The 21231-nt window shown below is 40.3% G+C and overlaps 1 protein-coding gene across 1 annotated transcript in view; it reads left to right on the forward strand.

Annotated features, from left to right (window-relative positions):
• Cntnap4 (contactin associated protein family member 4) overlaps positions 1–21231 on the forward strand; it is a 255126-nt gene that overhangs the window by 70271 nt on the left and 163624 nt on the right. Inside the window, exon 3 of the mRNA XM_055621422.1 lies at positions 19154–19347. Within this exon, the coding sequence (XP_055477397.1) occupies positions 19154–19347 (194 nt within the window). The remainder of the gene's footprint in view (positions 1–19153; positions 19348–21231) is intronic.

The following is a 21231-nucleotide window of genomic DNA, read 5'->3' on the forward strand; positions in this document are numbered from 1 at the left end:
CCTTCCTTCCTTCCTTCCTTCCTTCCTTCCTTCCTTCCTTCCTTCCTTCCTTCTTTCTTTCTTTCTTTCTTCCTTTCTTTCTTTTTTCTTTCTCTCCCCTATCTCTCCTTCTCTTTCTCTCTCTTTATTCTTTCTTTCTTAAAAATAAGATCTTCCTTATCTAAGGCTAGTCTCTAAGTGTGTAGCTAAAGATGACCTTGAACTGCTGATCCTCCTGGCTCAGTTTCTCAGATGCTGAAATTGCAGGCATACACCACCACGCCCAGTTAATGAAGTGCTGGGATATACTTAGGGCCTGTGCCTGCTAGGCAAACATCCTGCCAACTGAGTTACACCCCAGCCCTGATCCAGGGAGTTGTGACACAGAATCCATAGTATGTTATGGAAGATATGGGCAGTTTCTATATTTGTCTGGTAGACTCAGAGTCCTTTACAGCATTTCTTGGGCTATGTAGGTACACATTTATATTAAGCATCTATTATTTCAGTATTTTAGGCTGTACCTTGGGGGTTCTGCTCATATACACTAGAACTGTAATGATAAATCCTAGGATACAGTAGTTCTATTTGTTTAAAATTGGTATAGTGGTTTTCAGGTTTTGAAAACCATAATTAGCCTATGTGATTAGGAAGAAAAATTCTATATTCTTTGATGTGAGGGATGGCTTTGAGGAAATTTATCAAGGTGACCTTTCCTAACCTTCTGATATCTTCTGTCATCCACAGGTCACTAAGCTTTTATGATCTTTTTTGAAAAATTAGAAATGCCCCAAAGCCCTAGATCTACCATGCTATTCCATGTATGTCCCACATCTGTCTCCATCACATTTTTAAAACACACATGGGCAATCTGCATGCAAGTCATTTCCACATCACTCAAAAACACTTTGTAATCTATGTGCAAAACATATTAAGTTTTAGTATGTTTAATCATTCTAAGACACTTTATGATATCAATACTAGGGAAGTTTTCATTGGAATTCAAAGCATGTTTTAGATGCTCCAAGAAAAGATGGGTGGTAATTAATCACCAAATATTTCTTAGAAAAGAAATGACAGAGTGGCTTTAAGATCCTTTGAAATGTCGGTTTTGCTCATTACAAAGCTCTGTCCTTTCGCTTCGTTACCAGAAAGGAAAAGCTCCCATCATCCTCTGACCTTCCCATTTCATCTCAGAATCGATTGAATTTATTTCAGTCTCTCTGAGTTTGGCTGCATGAGCACAACAGCAGACCAACTAATGACAAACTGCACTTTCATATTTAACCAGGTCACAAGAGTTCAAGTAAATGTATGTTCATGTATGAAAATGGTACTCTTACATGAGATCTGGCTCTTAGTAATTAATATAATGAGCATCAGGAAACTCCATTCTTTCCCATGACAGAGTTTTAACGAGTAGTTAAACAAGTAAGTTTTAGCAAGTAGTTAACAAGTGATACTTGGGAGAGATGATATTTGAGGTGCAGTTGACAAGCAGGGGCAAAGAAATCCCAGTTGAAGGACAGAAATGGGGATATGTATGTGTATTTCAAATAAGATGAGGGGTAATGGGAATAGGTTTCATAGGCACCTGTGCTGTCAGATGCGGCTGTAAAGCCAGATTAAACTCACATTACAAGATGAGTTTATGGCATGTCTGTCATACAGGAAGCACAAGAAGTAGCTTTTGTCGCTAAGAATGGAACTGCTCAAAGAACTGCAAAGGGTTGTTGAAAACAGATTGGCTATTCAAGACACACATACTAAATACTTCTACAAGTATGGATGATCAAAAAGGAGCAGCTTCCTTCAAGCTTTCTTCTCCAAAACCTATCCATACCCAAATTCCATAATGCCTTAGGCCTTGCTCTTTCTTTGTTGGTAGTACTCAAGATTGAAGCCAAGGCCTCCCACATACCAGGCAGATAGCTACTCTACCACTGAACTATGTCTCAAACCTCCTTTTTACTTCTGGTTTTGAGAAAGGACCTCACTAGGTTCTCCAGGTTGTTTCACATTTTCTGTGTAGCCTAGAGAGTCCTTAAATTTGTGACTGTCTTGCTTCAACCTCCCATTTAGCTGGGTTGAGAGATGTGTGCTATCAGGCTGAGGCAGCTTCTTTCATTCTGATGACCAAAAAGAGCTGCCTCTGGGTTCCGAAGTGAACCTCTGATCAGTTTCCTAAATCTTTTGTATTTCTTCAGACTTCCTGTTGTTCCGATTTTGTCTTTTTCAAGTGCTTCTTCTGTTTGGGCTGGAGTCAGTTGGTAAAGTGTTTGCTGTACTCACATAAGAATTGAATTGGATTCCAAGAACCCACATGAAAAATGCCAGGCATGGTAGCTTGCGCTTGTAATCCCAGTTCTGGGGAGGTGAAACAGGTGGGTCTCTGGAGTTTGCTGGACAGTTGGGCAGGTTAGTGGAAGACTCTGTGCCTTTAAATAGAGTGGATGGCACCTGAGGAAGCTACCTTACATTGACCGCTGGCCACTCACTCAAACACACACACACACACACACACACACACACACACACACACACACAGAGAGAGAGAGAGAGAGAGAGAGAGAGAGAGAGAGAGAGAGACATATACCCACTGCACTACATGCATGTGCGGGCGTGCAGACACGCGCAGACACCGCTCTCAGCACTATTATCTAGAATGTTCTCCAAACGCTCATCGCAGACTTACCCTCTTCCTTCCTAGTATCTGTAATGATGCTCTAACACCTTGAGTTATGGACTAGCCACAGATCACAAGATCCTTCCGTTCATCATCTCTAAGATACTTACTTTTTCCCTTTTCATGGTGTTTGCTAGAAAACACAGCTCTCATTTCAGCCTCAGAATCTTCAGCTCTGATTAACACCACAGCCTTAAATGTGCTTTTTCTTTTTCTATAATTTGACCAAAGATGTCTTTTTTCACTGCCAACTGGCATCATATTCATTTCTTAGCCTCCCGCAACAGCCCTAGTTCTCGTTCTGTCAAGGTTTACGGTATCCTTTATGGCCCTTAAGATGAGCCTCTGCTTACCAGGTAGCCTCTCTTTCCATCTCAAGCAACTCCTATGACTTTATAGTTGAGCTGTTTGGTATGATTTGAAGTCCCCGAATGTGCTGTGGTCTCTCTCATTTCCAAAGCTTGTATCATTTTTTTTTTCCTTTGGGAAAGCCACTGCTTTCTCCTATCTTAGTTAATTTCTTTTAAGATCTCAGCATAGACATCATGATTTCTGGAAGTCTTCCCAGATTTTTCAGTGTAAGCAATGACCTCTTTGTGCTCAACAATCTTAACGCTTCCAGTATTTGTGAAGCCACTTTTGTCAGGTGAATAGAATGTCTTTCACTTGGAGATGATGTGTTACTGAAACGTATACCCCCGCTGACAGACCAATAAGCTGAGGAGATTTTTTAATGATATCTTTGAGATAACAAGGGCTCCAACCAGGACAAGAATAAAGAGAAAAAAAGATACAACGAAAATAATTTTGGAAGTCACAGTGACCCGATTTGGCAATCTCATGGTATTTTGGAAAAAGAATAATTAGAAACCATTTGAAGATTGTTTTTTTTTTTTTTTTTAGTCCAAATGAATGGAAGATTGGAGTTATGTGGCCATCTGGTTTTGACAAGCAGTGAAATGTCCATTTTTGGAGTTCTGAATTTAAGATATCTATAGGACATCCATGAATAGATGCAGAAGAGACATTGTTAAAGGGAAATCAGAGCTATAAGAGTCAAGATTTAGTCTTCCCCAGCCACAAATTATCATTGCAGCAAGGGTCCTAAGAAAAGTGGCTCACTAAGAATGTAAAAGGTGGAGATATTTTAGCTTATCATATAAAGGGAAGGAGATTCAGGAATGATGCTGGAAAGGACAGGGCAGAGGAGTGGAGAGGTAGAAACAGCCACTGCAGTGTCAATAGGAAACACAGAAAGAGGTCACCTGAGGGCCAGAAGCTTGTTGGTGACTTCTGTCCTGGTGACTGTTTTTTTCCTTAGGTCTCCTTTTGCTTTGAAAACATCAGCTCTCTAGAATCCAGCAAATACTGGATGTCCTGTTGAGACTCCCTTTATTGGAATGCCCCTGCTGTCAGATGGTCCCTCCCGTTTTTATATAAAGGAGCATAAAATGCTGGAAAGATTGTACTCAGGCTTGCATGTGATTCTGCAAACACGATAGATTTCAGATTTTCACCAGGGCAATTATACAACACAATATTCTTGTGCTCATTTATGCATCTGTTGAAGGAAAAATTGGTGCCATTAAATGAAAATATAAAGTTCTTGACATTTATGGTTGACTGTTGAGCTTAGCTGGCTCGGGAAATACTACATACACATTTCCTACAGCTACAAATTGCAAGTGTCTTAAACCAGGAAAGCAAAGTTCTGAACTCTGAAGGTGCATTCGAAACAGCAACCTGACCTCTGGTGTTTTAAAATCATCCTTTTGTAACCATGGCTCCCACATTTTCCGAAGGCACGTGTAATAAAAGCAATAACAGCTGCTATATAACTATTCACGCTGGTAATTGTCCATCTTGTTTTTCAAAAGTATTTGCTTCTTGCAATTACTGTAGCTCTCATCACAAACATGCATGGAGCTGCCCCTGCTATGACACTCACTTTTCTTTTTCATTCAGTTGCTTTGTGCTCCTATGGGGTAACAGAGTTTGTAGGAAAACACAGAGGTGTGGATGAGATTCATAGGATTGCCAGAGGCAATTTGAAATTGGCTAGGGTGGAAACACAACTTTTTTTTTTTTTTGGTCCATCTTTCTGATCCAGAAAATGTTTGCATTAACTCTCCCTCTCGGCTGGAAGCACTATTTTATTATGACTCAGTGGATCAATGGACACTGGGAACCACGAGCAATGATAGGTGGCTGTGAAAGGCCTCATTGGTTTGAGAGGAAATGAGGTTGCTTTGTGAGACTTTCTTTTATCGAAAAGGACAATTTAGAACTTTCCATTGTGTATCGGGAATAGAAACAAGATGGAGATGAACCGATATCCTTTTTCCCATCTTATGCTGGGTCCTCCCCATTGCTTGCTTCCTGATAAGCTTGACTGTGCTCCTCTCTAGACTAAGCTTCATCCCAACAAAACCAGGGAAACAGCTGCCTTCATTCTCTAGTACAGACTCACCAGTGGTATGCAAAGTTAGGAAGTGCTTCTTTTCTGTTTAGGAGATACAAGGGAAGTCTGAAGGCAAATTTATAACCGTAGCTTAAGATCAGACTAGCAGGGCCAGAGAGATGGCTCAGTGGTCAGGATGACTTGCTATTCTTCCAGAGGATTCAGTTTCGTTCCTAGCTTCTACATCAAGCAGATCATAACTGCCTGGAACTTCAGCTCCAGCAGATTGAGCACCCATCAATGGCCTCTTCTGACACTTGCTTTCATGTGGCAAATACTCACACAGACCCACATACACATAAGCAAAAATTTAAAACAATCAGATTAATAGATGAAGGAAAAAACTATCTATTCTGGAAAAATCACCCAGCATTCGTTATATTTATTTCAATCCTATTCTTCATTATTTTAGCACTATAAAACACCTAAAAATCAAATATGATGAAACTTTATCTGTTTTATTGGATAAGAAAAATAAATCAGTTAAAATAATTACATCATAAGGGACAATTCATAATATTCAGATGTGTGTGGATGCCAGATAGTAGATTCATGATAGTAGAATAATTTTGTCATAAACCTCATAATAGCCATTTTTTTTCTTACTCTATTTTTCATTAAATTGTAACCTTGTGTGTCCCTCTTTTCTTCATAGACCAGGAGCCAGATGGAGCTGGCTGGGGTGCAGGGATGTTAGAGGAAGCAATTCTTTGTGTAGTAGAAAGGTCTGCGTTTGGAAGCATTTCTAAAATTAAATGTGCGCACAGGGAAATATTTTACCTCTGCTGGCTTCAGACTCTGAATCATATTTGAATATCACTCTACATACTATTACAGAGCACTGTACCTATTAAGGTCTGTTTATACAGGTAGATAGAGATTCGGAGATAGATCTGTTTAAGAACCCAAAATCATTGTGATGTCCAATGAAGTCATCTAAAGTGTGCCTGTGACTGCATCCGTGTCACATAAATGGCAAGGTTTTTTTTTTTTTTCTTTGTAACTGTAAAGATGCACTGATTTTGGTTGGCTACACCTGAACATGGGAGTATTCTCATAATCAACTCATCCAATGTTAATTATAAGATGCACTGATGACAGCTTTTAGGACATCCGTGGTTCTTGGAGTAGCTAGCTCATAGTACCACTGGAGCACATAGGTCATTTAACTATGAAATTGACTTCGGTATGATCCTCTCCAGCTTGTTCCAAACTCCTGAGTGTGGTCAGCGGTTGAAAGGGAGCATGAACACCTCACATGTTATTCATTATTCAAAGTGTTGAAAGCTATATTGTCTTACAGTAGGATTCTATTTGTAATTCTATCCAGAGACTCCTTACTGTATGTGGCTGCACATCACATTGTTTCCAAATCTCCAGCCTCTGCTGGCTAAGATAGTTTCTTTCGAAGGTGTGAGTCTTTTTCACTAGCTTGCTAACACTTCTTCTCCTCCTTCTAAAGTGGTGGCTGATTGATGAAGGAGATGCATGATGCCTGTGTGATCAGGTGCCATAATCAATTATTGTGTCAGAGGTGACTGAGGATTGTTGATGGATCCCTTTGCTTTGTACCTTCTGTGTTTACTGAGCATGGTGGGGTTGACTTCCAGCAATGGATTTTTGATGCAATGCAATTGCCTATGGAGTAGCTTATTTACACCTCTATCTGTTTTCTTGGCAAGGGCCAACATTACCTTGTGCTGAGTGAGCTGGGTGACACTTTTACACTACTGTCTAGATTTGGTTATGCTAATGGACAGCACAGGAATACAATAGTAAACACAGCATTGGTCACTACAATGGAGAATGGCTATCTAGCTGTGAGACAGGTCCTCATTCACAACAAAGTAGTCTTCTTCTTTTAGACTCTAATTGTAGAGTTGTTGAGTTGCTGGAGATTATAAATCCACTGGTTAGAAAAACAAAACAAAACCCATATTACATTAAAAGGAGGCAAGACAGAACGATGATCTCACATCAAAGAAATAAAAATAGGTTGGATCAAGGTAGGCAGCCAAAGAGGATCTTATTGAAGAACATTACAGTAGAGGTCAAGGATATTTCAGTAGATGAGAAAGACTGAACTCAGTTCCTTTGAAACAAGCCCTCAGAGGCACTAGACTGACCTAGTGGAAATATACCAGAGTACATTGGTGGGGGGTGTGGATGCGGGCCAGGGCGATCAGACCATCTGTTTGCTAATTGGAGCCTGAGGAAGTTGGGCTCCTAATCTCCCACAGAGCCTGGAAGACAGGGACCTTGTCTTCATTGCTTGATTTTCAAAAGGGTGTCTCATAGGTCATTGTGAAAGGCATTCCCAGATTATAAAAATGGCAAGAGGCTACACGACCATTGCATCTGAAGAGATAGAGAAATAATTTATAGTCGTTCATTTTAGAAATGAAAGGCTCTAGAGTCTAAGGCAAGGGATATAAGGAACTAGTATCAGGAAGACAGGGCCTCTGTCTAATTGCACCCAAGCTGAGGGGTAGACATTAATGCATACGTCACTAGTCATTGGTCCTGTTGCCTGTGCAATAGCAAAGACCAAAGCAAGAGAATACTGACAAAGGAATTGATTCTGGAATTTCAATATATACAGCCAAGAGTAGATTTATCAAATTCAGAAGCCCACATAACTGGATCTTAAAACAGTGTTAGTATTGGAAGAATATTAACTCATTTAATCAGTCAAACACCCGTGACTGTGACTGGCTTTTCACTTTCTGTGCTTCCCATAATCCGGGCTGCAATGTCTACCACCCCATGCCCATGCTGCTTTTCCAACTGTGTGTGGAGACAGTGTCTGTTGGCTGCAGGGTGGCGACTTCAGTTTGATGATCCAGAAGGAGTGGCATGAGGATATTTGGCTCATGACAGTTGAAGAGCTTAGGCTGGCTAGAAAAGATTAAAAAAAAAAAGTTATTTAAAACTCTGAGCCAGTGTCCTGTCTCTGTTCATGATATCATTTACTGAAATGGCCTGCCTCACGATAATGGACCTAAGAGGGAACGTTGAGGCAAGCAGGCTTAGACAGCAAATTGTGGGCAGGGCCTGATCATCAGCCGACTTTCTAGTCATGTACTCAAAACCATTTTCCCCCAAACTGCTGATTTAAATAAGCTAAAACTCAGTGTGGTAAAAATAAAAACTGATTAAGGCCTGCTATAAGTTTTTTTTTTTTTTTGTAGCTTTATTAGCCTTCTGGAGGAAATTTGGCTGTCCTAAAATGGGAAAATCAAATATATAAATCAAAATGCCTGAACAGAGAAAGGATATAAATATTTACTTTTCAATCCTCTGAATTATTAAAGATTTCAGAAATGTTTGATCTGGCAAGACAAAAAGATGGGCTGAAAGTCAGCCTGCCAATTTGCTGTGAGGCAAAATTGATAGACAACAAAGAACTTGGGCCTAGGAGAACTTAGTGACGTATTATTAATTCAGGGCCCTGCTGGGGAGATGAGTAGAGAATGTTTCTCGTTTCAATTGTATCCAGAATTCAAAAACAAAACTATAGATACATCTGTGAAATGTAGTTTGGAGTAACTAAACTCGGTAACTGTGAGCCGGATTGGTGGGCTGTGAGATTGACATCTCAGCCAAATGTGTACATTTTCAATTTGAGTGCACCACTGAGAAGCATTCTGTGATTTTGTTTAATTCAGGCTCAACTTGTATGAGTTCAAATATTCACACCCGTGGCTCTGAAATTTTATTTTATTCCATCATTTAGAAATACAGTCATAAGCTATATAATGTTTTGGTCAGCAGCTCATGGAGGTAGCTACTTCACATCGCCTGGGAAGGTGGGACATTATGTGGTCCTGATTTGGTAAGAACAGTCAATAGCCATCTCAAGATAGAATCGCCTGATGACACAATTCACAGGGCATGTCCCTGCAATTAATCAATATTTGTATTTATTGAGAACCTATTCTGTGTCAGGCAGTATGCTAAGATTTTGGCTTCTGTCAGTGAACACAACAGGTGAAAATTTCTGGTCCAGTAGAGCTTGTATTTGATTGGTACAAGAAAGGGAATAAACAAAGCATACGAGTAAGAGAACCATATGCTGTGTTTAAGAGATGACAATTTCCATCAACAGATAAAGAAATGTGGGTCAGAGTAAGACAAATGGCTGAAGGTTTTCTGAGTGGGAGAATTTTTAAAAGGAAGATGTCAGGAAAGGTAAGCCTCTGTGAGAGGATGATCTTTGAGTAGTCTTAAAGACAGAACTCATGATGAACAGTTCACTGAAAGAACAGCAAGATGACCACTGTTAGCGGAGGGGAAGGAGCTAGTGTCTCAGTCTGTTTTCTGTTGCTGTAACACAATACTACAGGCCTGGAACTTTATAAAGAAAGGTGTGTGAATTTGCAAGTCTGGTGGCTAGAAAATCTGAGAGCATGGCATTGTCATCTTCGTGCCACCTGGTGAAAATCTTTCTACATCATAAGTACAGTGGATGGTAAACACATGATTAAGACTGAGTTAGCAAACCAATTTGTGTGTGTGTGTGTGTGTGTGTGTGTGTGTGTGTATTTTCCTGTGGTGTGAGTGCTGCCATGAGAGTCCTATTTTTGTGGCTTCACCCTTTTCTTAATGACTTCCCTAAGACTTCATCTCCAAACAAATTTTGGGATTGTGTTCCAAAATATGAACTTCAGGGACACACATTCAAACTTTAGCAGTTCGGAATTAAAAAATTTAAAAAAGGTGGATGTTAAAGGTGGAAGGAAGGAGGCTCCCAACAGAACTTTGAGTTCATGTGTGAACTTTGGGTTCTTGATCAAGAGTCACTGCAGTACTTCTGAGGTCATGGGTGGTATTTATACATATCATGTGGAGAAGAGAGTCTCAGTGGACAAACACAGAAAGAGGGAGATGTTGAGTGGTTTTTGGAAGAGTACAGGATGAGGCCTGAGTCAAGGAGGCTTGCGTGAAGGTTATGGAAGAGGAGGACCTCCCGTGCTTGGGGTGTACGGTGTAAGAGAAGAAAGGACTCAAATGTAACTTCATTTTATTTTATTTTTTTCATCTTGAGCACTGGAAGGAGAGAACTGTAGAGACCACATTACGCAAATGTTGTATAGAGTAAGGTGGGTGGAGGCTGGAAATGTTATCCAAGAAAGAGTCAAATTTACAGGTGATGTGTGGGCAGATAAATTGACTAAGAGAGCAAAGAACAAAAATAGAAAGAAAGTAAACAGAGCCAAGGGCTAAGACCTGGAGAGTCTCAATTGTGAGAGGTGACTCGAGACGAAAAAAAGACAGAAGGCTGACGACCTGAGTTGGACTCGCCTGGATCCACATGGCTGAAGGAGAGAACTGACTCCTGCAAGCTGCCCTCTGCCCCTCACATACACATAGTCTTCTATGTCACACGTGTACTCTGTGAAGGCATCCCCACCACACCACAACCCCCACAAACAGAGAAATAAGTACATAAATACAAATAAATGCAAATAAAAAGAAGAATGAACAATGGTAAGCCTGAAAAGAAACAGTCACTGACCTAGCAGGAAATTTCAGAGTTCACATCTGCAGGGGCTAAGCACACGAAATACATGATGACAGAGAGAGTGATTTTAGGGATGACAGTCTCCATAAGCTCAAGGGGTAAGGACTGAAGTCTGGCCATTGAATTTGTGCCTCTAGTGTACTTTGGTTATTTGGATGGGAACACTTTCAGTTGAGTGTGAAGAGATGCCTGATTGCAGCTGGAATAAGATCAGACGGAATGAGAAAAGTTGGAAGTGACATGGGGGGGTTCCTTAGAAGAGTGTTAAAATAAATGGCAGAAAATAAAAATGGATAAGATGAGGTCAAGATAAGCATCCTCTTTTCCTTTAAGAAGAGGAAGGTAACAGCAGCACGCTACTGTAGCACTGCACTGATGGGAACATAGTCTATCCTAGAGAACAAAGGCCATGAGGGACCACGAGAGGGTGGAGGGGGAGGAGGAGGAGAAGGGAGAGGGAGAGGGGGAGGCAGAGGATGGAGAAGGAGAAAGAGAGGAGGAGGCAGAGATGAAAGTAGAGGAGAAATAGCAGGTGGAGGAGGAAGAGGAGGTAGAGTAGAGGAGGAAGAGGGGGAAGAGGGAAGAGGAGGAGCAGGCAGTTACAGCAGTGGTCCTGAGTAGCTTCTGTTAAAGTAGAAGGCAATGCACAAATCTTGAAACCAAAACTCCAGTGAGCAGAGCGAGGGCTCCCGATCACATTGTTAGAATTTTGTTCTTCTCTCTTTTTCTCTGCTTCTCTCTTAACCTCACTTGGTTACGCTTCTTGCAAGTTATTCCTATGTCTTTGTGCCACTTCTCGCCAGCAGAGAAAAATCTTTAGAGTCCCCTCAACACCCCAGCATTGCTCCACTGGCCTGGCCCAGGTCATCTACCCACTCCAGAAACAGTCTGAGACCAGAGTAGGCAATTCCAAGATCTGGGAGTAAACTCAATGGACCACCAGCAATCCACATTTCATCAGCAAATGTTATTTTGCTGATTTTCTTCCTGCGTTATTTTCTTCCTGCAAAAAGAACTACTTTGCTGTGACAAGTCCTTAAATGGTGTTCCCCGGACAACACATACTGTTTAATGGAGCCAGACAACTAGTGGCGCTGTGTTCTTTTTATTCTGTACATTTTTTATTTTTTTGTAATTTAATGTCAAGTTCAAAATGAACCAGGCAAATGGGCACTCTTGGGGGAAATATAGGTGAGATCCCATTTGGAAAAAAAAAGAAGTAATTATCTTAGAAGGAAATCTTCCTGTGACAATTTTAATTAAGCCAATTATTTTCTAGAAATTTAGATGTCCTAATAGTGGCTAGCAGTGCCACTCAACTGTGGTCACTTGTGCCTTTTGTCCTTGAACATCTGTGTCCTACATTCTCATCTCTTGAGGAAGTTGTCTGACTCGTCCTCTCTGTGTAGTTTCTACTTGCATTAATTTGTTATGTCATCTCCCTGGATAAGGAAGTGACTGCTTTTTTTAAAAAATTATTATTTTTTTTGTAAATATCAGTAGGGAATGGAGTATATTCTCACTTATATTATGGGGTCTAACCAAGTGTGTATCTTTAATTTTCATGAAATCTAAGACATCCCTCCCAGCTCAGCACTAAATGCTGAAGACTGGGCATTGGCTATATAAGGCTTAAACACAACTCAGCTGTCAGACTACTTGCAATTAACTAACACTGAATATCATTTCAGCATATTATTAGGATAAAACATATCACTATGAGGCAAGTTCTAATTACTCCAAAGGCAGAAAGAAAGAAAGAAAGAAAGAAAGAAAGAAAGAAAGAAAAAAAGGAAAGAAAAAAGAAAAAAGAAAAGAAGGGGGCATTTTTTCTTTTTTTATTTATTACAATTTTTCTTTTTTCAAGATTATTATTTATTACAATTAATTCACTTTGTAGCCCCCTCTCTCATTCCCTCCTAAACCTGCCCTCCCTTCCTCTTCTCCTCCCATGCCCATTCCCCAGTCCACTGATAGGGGAGGTCCTCATCCCCTTCCATCTGACCCTAACCTATTAGGTCTCATCAGGTCTGGCTACATTATCTTTTTCTGTGGCCTGGTAGGGATGCCTCCCAACCCAGGGGAGGTGATCAAAGAACCAGCCACTGAGTTCATGTCAGAGGCAGTCCCTGTTCCCTTACGGGGAAACCTACTTGGAGACTGAGCTGCCATGGGCTACATCTGAGCAGGGGTTCTAGGTTATCTCCTCAACCAAGGACTGATACTCCTTGGTTGGAGTATCAGTCTCAGAAAATACCCCTGTGCCCAGATTCTTTGGTTCTGTTTTATTTGTTTTGTATCCCAGCTGTAGCCCTCCTCCCTCATTCCCTCCCAACCCCTCATTCCCTCCCTCTTCTCTTCCCAGGCCCCTCACCCAGTCCACTGATGATCCTAGCCTAACAGGTCTCATCAGGAGTGGCTGTATTGTCTTCCTCTGTGGCTTGGTAAGGCTGCTCCTTCCTCAGGTGGAAGTGATCAAAGAGCCAGCCACTGAATTCATGTCAGAGACAGTCCCTGTTCCCCTTACTAGGGAACCCACTTGGAGACTGAGCTGCCATGGACTACATCTGTGCAAGGGTTCTAGGTTATCTCCATGCATGGTCTTTGGTGGGTGCAACAGTCTCAGAAAATATCTCTGGGCCCACATTTTTTTTTTGTTTTGTTTTGTTCTGTTGCTCTCCTTGTGGAGCTCCTATCCCCTTCAGGTGTTTCTATCTCTTGAAGGGGGTAATTTTTTAAAGTGTCATATAGATGTTAAAATAGTTTTAAAAATAAAAAAATTAAGTTTTAAATAAATAGTAGTTTCATCATTCAAAAACTACATTGCATAATATTAAGATTTACTATCCTTTCTAATGTTTTCAAGTTTTATTTGAAGAAACATGAAAATATAGTTCATTTCATTTTATAATTTTGATAATAAAGTGTAACGCAGTTGCAAATTCTGTGTATTTGAATTCTGCTAGAGAGCTTCCAAGATATACACTGGATACTCTAGTTTGCTTGCCTGTCATTATAATTCACAGGAACTTATTCTCCAGGGAGAGGCTCTGTAGAAATCTAATAATTTTAGGCAACCCATCAAAGAGGTACTGTGTTGTACAGACATTTGGCCACTAAATAGTTTTAAACATCTTTATTAATTCTTTGAGAATTTAATGCTATGCATTTTGATCATATTTGGACCTTAAACAACTCCTTCCATATTCACTCTGCCCTTTCTTAACCAACCTACCCAACATACTCTTTTATAACCATCCCGTGCAATTTATAGCTGATCATATATTCTTAGGTGTGGGGCCCTCCACAGAAGCATGTTGCCACATCATTAGAGAAAAACGACTCTCCCTCTCTGAATAACTATCAACTGCCAGCATTTTTTTTTTTAGATGGGATGGGTGAGTAGGACTTCATGCTTACCTTTCTCTTTCATGTTAGGGTGTTTGTTTGTTTGTTTGTTTGATTTCAGATTGAGCTGTCTTGTGCATACTGTCATAGACATTGTGAGGTCATGTGAGCAATAACTGTGTTGGGTCTGGAAGATGCTGTTTTATTCAGCCAACTCCTAATGACTTATTGCTGTGCCCATAGACTTGCTAGTATACTTTTCAGCCATCACTGATGAAGCTTTATTTTCACAATAGATGGCAATTAAAAGAGAGACCCTCAGCTGCTCAAGGCGTAGAGAAGAGAGACTTTAGAGCACTCTGCCCTAAATGGAAAATCCATATTCCATCTTTTCCTTCCAAGGCTTCAGGGATCATAGTGGGAAAAGGGCTAGTAAGATTGTAAGCAGTAAGCAGGGAATGTTTCCTTAAAACAAAATGTTTTATTGTAGATAATAGTCATATATTAAAATTTCTTGTAGGAAATGTATCTTGATCATATCCACAACTCTGTTTTCTCACCTCTAATTCCTTATGGACCACTAGTACCACTGTTCTCTTAAAACTGCTAAGTCCAGTTAAGGCTGCCCTCATGGACATGGGTGTAAGGCTGTCCACTGGAGTATAGGGGTGTATCAATGGCTATACTAGCAAAGAAAAGTAACTCTCCTACACCAGCAAGACATCCACTGCCAGTAGTCCCTCAGGTTGGTGTGGGGCAGCAGGATCCCCTCCCTGCCTCACACTGGAAGTTTTTAATTGTGTTGTTCCTACGTAGGTCTTGCACAGACAGGTAAACACAGCTGCCGAGAGCACTATGTACAGCAGCCATGTTGTGTCCAGGAGACAGCATTTCCTAGCACATCCCCGTCCTCCAGCGTAAGCTTTATATCTGCCATAGAGTTCCCTGAGCATCACGGATGGTGGTTCATAAAGATGTTCCGTCTACAGCTGAGCCCTCACAGTAGTTTAATCTTAGCACTCTAGTCAGTTATGAGGGCCTGTCTTAACTCTACCCACTGCAAAAAGAATACCAAGATTGAGAGCAAACTGCCTTGTACATATTTATGTTTATACCCATAGATTTGTGAGGTCAGTAAACATTTTTAAAACTCAGCTTTATTGTGATGACAACTCTTCGCTTGGAGTCAATAGCGATAACAACAGTTTCGCAACTCAGAAAGTTACAGCCGGCTTATACTGTCACAGTTTCTGAACGTGGGGAAATCAATAGGTTCTTCATGTGCTTTAAAAAATTGAATTCTCATGGCAGTACTATAATGTTTAGAAATCCTATTAAGGGAGGGGGAGCTGACCTTGAAAAAATATGAGTTTCCAAGCTGATGTATGGAGTTCAGAAATGTTTCTAGGAGCTGCAGAGATGGCTCCATGGTTAACAGTGCTTGCTATAGGACCCAGCTTTGGGTCTAGTGCCCACATCTGGTGGCTCCCAATATCCTGTAAAGCCAGCTCCATTTTTTGACCTCTACAATTACCTACATGTATTTGATATACAGACATACAGTCAGGCACACATACACACAGTAAATATTTTAAAAAAGAAATAGAAGAGATATGCTTCTTTTTGAAACATATGTGGCACTTTATTATGCTAAATCTCAGTAGCCAGGGAAAAGGCTGAAAAAAACAGAGGGATGGTGTTGGGGAAGAAAGCACGTGATGTGGAAAGAGAACACGATGGAGGGACAAGACTGTTTGGCAGGTCAACCTCAGTAACCAGAATAGATGAGTTAGAACAAGATGGTCTTTAGTTTCATAGGTATTGGCTTACTGTGATGTTGAATATATTAGCATATTAAAAGCACATTAAGGACAAATAACACTTGACTAGCAGCTGAAAGGTTTAGTTAATAAACAAAAGAAAGAATTCATTATAGTGTTTTATTTATAGTGATTCAGACTTTTCAATTTCCTAGAGTTAGCCATCATGTCCTCCATTACAAAAAGTAGCTGTGCTGATGGTTTGTCTCCAGGAGGCTAGATAGATGGGCAATGACCAGAGAGCTGCTGCAGTGTGACCCTCAGCTGAGGTGCCATTTGTATCTCATGCCACCATTGTCCCTCCCTGAGATCAAAGGCTGCTAAGATCACTAGTGATAGATCCATTTCTATCTTACATTTTCCCCGTTGCTACTCAACATTTTTCTTAAAGTTCTAACAAGCACATTCCATCATATAGCACTGCAGAGCCTCGAAGCTTAAAACCCAACGGGAATCTTTCTATCCCCCGTGGCTGACTTATCCTACTGAAATTACTTGGTAAAGCCTGGGAGCATCAAAGTTTCCATTACTTTATCAGTGTACCTTGTTAATGAGATAGCTTAATTTGCATACCAGTAGTACCTTTTCTCCACAGGTAAGAAATTGAAATGTTCAAGGTCAATTAACTGCCAATGTTTCAAGTCAGCTTTTGGGGCTGTAACTGTGAGCGGTGCCGGGAAGAGGCAGTGGTCATTCAGGGGTCCCTCTCACTCCTGATGAGAACTGATGATCCAGTTTTAACCCACTCGGATCTTACTGACACTTTTTCCTTGCTTTACATCTCTCTTGTTTGTTTTCCAAGTACAGGATTGTAAAGCTGTCCCAAAATGCCATAGAATCACTGTCATTTTCCTGATGAAAAAAAAAAAACAAAAAACAAAAACCAAAACTCCCAACATAACCTCATTATAGATTTCAGATCATTAAAATTAACTAGAAAGAGCAAGAAGCAAAATAGTCAGCATTTTCTTGGAGGTATAAGCTAATAGAGATAAAATTCTGCGTGCAGAACTTCCAAGCTAAGATGGTAGATGCCTGTGGGGCAACCCTCTTTCCTAAGTTTTCACTGTGAAAAATGATAAAAATTTAGAAGGCTTTGCAATTACAGCCATAAGAGGAACCAAGATGCTTGGTTAAATCCAGCTCTATAAAGACTTTCAACTTCCAAGCTTTTGATAAGCCCTGAGGAGGAGAGATCAGATGGAAGAGTGGGTGGAAATACTCACCCATTCATTGTTCCCATCATGCACCTATATTAAAACAAAACAAAACAAAACAAACAAACAAACAAACAAACAAATAACATGGTCCATTGTAATCAGGGAGGGAGGTTGCTGCAGCAGCCTGAAAGCTAAAGATTTCTGATCTTCATTTTCATGTTTTCTGGGAACTACAGATTCTTACTGTCATATCTGACAAGCAGAGGTACCCGTATTGTCTCTGGTGACAGTTGATCCTCCTCATCGGATCCCAGGAAATGAAGTATTGAGAAAGTGCTGGCTCAGATATAAAAATGCGGTGACAGGAATAGTTCCCACAGAGGGTTCAAGTGTTCACTGAGATGTCTGTGGTAGGAATCTACAGAGGGCGTGCTGCAGCTCTTCCCAGAATAACTAATATGTAGAATAGACTATGAGATTAGGTGTAGCTCTTGTGGACAGCAGACAGCAGTGCCAGATGGGCAGCTCTGGGCCATCCCAAGTTCAACATAGCCCATGTCTACCTGACAAGCTCTCTGGCTCTCTTTTGCTCACATCTAAACAAGGTTTGCTGGGATTAAGGGCCAAGATAACTCTATACATAAGTCATGTTTTAAAATATATTAGTTAATTGTGTATATGGTGTGTGTGTGCATTTGTGTGTGTGGGGGTATGCATATTCCACGGTGTACATGTAGAGGTCAGAAGACAACCTCAATGCTGGTCCTCACCTTCCACTTTTCTTGAGGTGGGGTCTCTTGTTCAATACTTCAAACAGTGGACTAGCTGTCCTGTAAGCTTGTAGGAAGTTTCTTCTCTCTTGTCTTTGAAGTCTTAGACTTACAAAACTGGGCTACCACTCCTGGATTTGTATGGATTGGAACTCAGGTCCTCATATTTGTGTGGCAATTGTTCTAACTAATGAGACATCTCCCAGTTCCCAAGTCATATGTGTTCTTTAAGAGTAAGTACAGAGAAAATTAACAAAAGATATCATGCCAACAAAATGTAATGCTGTATAAACATCCTGGGTCTGTGAAAGGATGACTGAGCCATCTTTCTGATCCCCAAGTTATCTAGCTCTAACGATAGTACAGTGTAGTAAATACTGAACATCACATCCTAAGACAAGCAAGAGTTATCAAGAAACCACTAATAGAGGACTTCACTACAACTTTTTAAATGCTATTCTTGAGTCGGTTTAGGCGCCTTGATACATGACCAGTCCGTTTGCCTAGAGTAACTGATTCTGGTTATGCCCCAAGCCATTCTGTTATTGGGTTCTAACCATCTGGGTCAGCAACATTTGCAGCTCACACAGTCTAGAATTTCTTCTAAAAGAATTATTCATTTAATCAGTTCACAGGAAGCTCATAAGACCTAGTGAACTTGTCCCCCCATGCCACATATACACTTTCTCTTATGGCTCCAGCTTGTTAAGCTGTCCTGGAATGGCGCTATTCCAAGAGACCCTGCCTGGCAGCTTCCTCTTATTTTGGAGTGGCAGCCATCTCCTCTTACATGGCTGCAAACCCAATCCACGCCTCCCACTGCATAGAACTGTCCATCACTTCTCAAGCTATAGTTTCCTGCACAATGTCTTCCCATTAATGATTTTTTGGGGTTATGTTTTATACATGTTTTTCAATATCTTCCCCTCTCGTAAGCCTGTAAACACCTTGACCAGCTTTGTTATCCAAGAGTTAACGATGGACTAAGACATGGCTAAGCTCAGTTTGTTATAGCTGTCAACACCAAAACTTTTTCTTTAGATTTTGTCTCTGGGCAGAGAGAGATCAAAGGCCACACATTATTACCCAGCCTGTGGACAGTAAACTCTCTGGCACCAAATGCTGGCATAACCTTCCACACAAAACACTTAGAAAAATATTCAATGATAGATCCTATTTTTCTCCAGTGCTGGGAAACGTCTAAACACCTCTAAATGAACACAACCAGCAGAAGGCTAACCTTGTCTACAATATTTCTGCTTTCCTATGTTTCACTATAATTATGAAGTATTCCAAATCCTGGAAATCTTTCGGAATTCCACACTGTCATTTCTGCTTCATTCATGGGCTTTTAATGTGTTCTTTCCCCATGTTCTATTTTATTCATTTTATTTTTTTGCTAAAGGAGCTGGTGGCTGGTCTCCACTTGTGTCCAACAAATACCAGTGGCTGCAGATTGACCTCGGAGAGAGGATGGAGGTCACATCCGTGGCCACCCAAGGTGGATATGGGAGCTCCAACTGGGTGACCAGCTATCTCCTGATGTTCAGCGACAGTGGAAGGAACTGGAAGCAATACAGACAAGAAGACAGCATATGGGTACGTTTCCTTCGCAAACGATGTGGGCTCCAGGGGACATTTATTCCTGATGCTTCTTCATTGGTCTCTTATGAAAAGTGGCTGAAGGATTTTCAGTGTGAGTCTATTATCATCTCTCTCTCTCAAGGGAAAATATACACAGCCAATTTATGAAAATACTAAGAGCAAATTTCTCAGAGGGTGAAAAAGTCCTGTCAGACCATTAAGCAGTGTGGAAACTCAAGAGGTAGGACTCGTATACAAATGTTATGTTTAGAAAATAACACGGTGCTTTTATATTGTATTGAAGCCAGTCGGATGTACTTATTTTAGTTGGTTTGATGACTGAGAGTTCTTGAACTTTTTCTTTTGAATGTACAGGCTAATATATGGAGCTATGTTTGAAGTTATCAGGTTGGGCATATATATATATATATATGCATATTTATGATATGGTATGTATGATATATAACAAATTACATATATCAACCGCATACAAACATACACATGCCATTAATAAGTGTGGCTGTGTTTTGCCATCTGTGTAAGACAGAGAGCCGGAAAAAGGTGGGCTGTGATTTATTTTTTTCAGTGACTGCTTATCCCTTGATAGAGGAAGCTAAAGGAAGTTGCTTGATGATAAAGAGAAATGAATTCATTGTCAGTGTAGAAGCATAATTTTGTGTGAGTCATACAATCAAAGAACTGTTCTCCTTCCTCTCCCTGTGCCCTGGCTGAGCTGTTAGAATTAGAGAAAAATGAGTAACTTAATGAAGCATCCTTAGCACATGGATAATTTGGAAGCCTATTTGGGCACAAGATGATAATTTTCTTTGACCTGTCAGTTGCTGCTCTTCTCAAACTTTTTGGAATCAGTTACACATTATAAGCTCATTGAAGAAATGGACTGTGATTTGCTCACCTTTGTGTCTGGAAAGCTCCTGGTAGTCATTAGGTGTGTGTTTATTGATGCAACTTTAACTGAAGAGAGGCACCCACAGTCTTTTCTGTAGAGATAACAGCAGGTTGGAAACAGTTACTTGTCAGCATTGGTCTTTAAAAAAATATTCTCATTACTTTTAATAATAGCAATTGTTATTAGAAAACCTGCTTTATAATCCAAAGCAAGTTGAAGCTGTGTATAAGAGCAGGAAACCAGACCCCACACAACTGGTTGAGGTCAGTCAATTTCCTGGAAAGCATTCAAACAGAGGCCAAAATGAATAGTAATGATGAACCAGTAACACCAAAGGTTAATGAGATTTTTACTTTAGCTAGATATTTGGATTACCTTTTACTCTTTCTCTAAATTAAGCATTGGTAAGTAGTGGATACTGCCTACTAGTATTTACCCGCACTAATTAAAATGAATACTTTGGCATTGTCTTTTATAGTATGAACAATATGTTTTTCTGTTTATTAGACATGGAAAAAGTGAAATGTGGGCATTGCTATTTCCTTTTTAAGTACTGATAAAGGTGAGGTATTCAGAGTGAAACGGGAGCAAGTGTGACATTTTTCCTATTCTGAACCACAGAGAGCAAAAGACAGCAGCTATCACAAAACTGTTAAGGCGACATTGGTCCCTAGACCACGTTGAAATCTGCTGGCTTTTCATAGGCTTACCCTCCTGAGTATGAGTTGCCTGTCAGTAAACACTATGCCTTTCAGACTTACTTGAACACCTTCAAACCCCAACAGTGCCTGGAATGTTGCAGACAAATACTGAATTAATGTATGAATACATTAGTGAAACAATCATTTTGTAGTGGTTTCTTCTCACTACTCCAAGAAATACTGATTTTTCTCCTGTTCCCATCAGCTCTTCCTTTGAGCATATCTATCATCTGTCTGTCTGTCTATCTATCTATCTATCTATCTATCTATCTATCTATCTATCTATCT

The sequence above is a fragment of the Psammomys obesus genome, unplaced genomic scaffold (assembly GCF_907164565.1).
Source record: "Psammomys obesus unplaced genomic scaffold, mPsaObe1.curated_primary_1811, whole genome shotgun sequence".
Classification (NCBI taxonomy): Eukaryota; Metazoa; Chordata; class Mammalia; order Rodentia; family Muridae; genus Psammomys; species Psammomys obesus.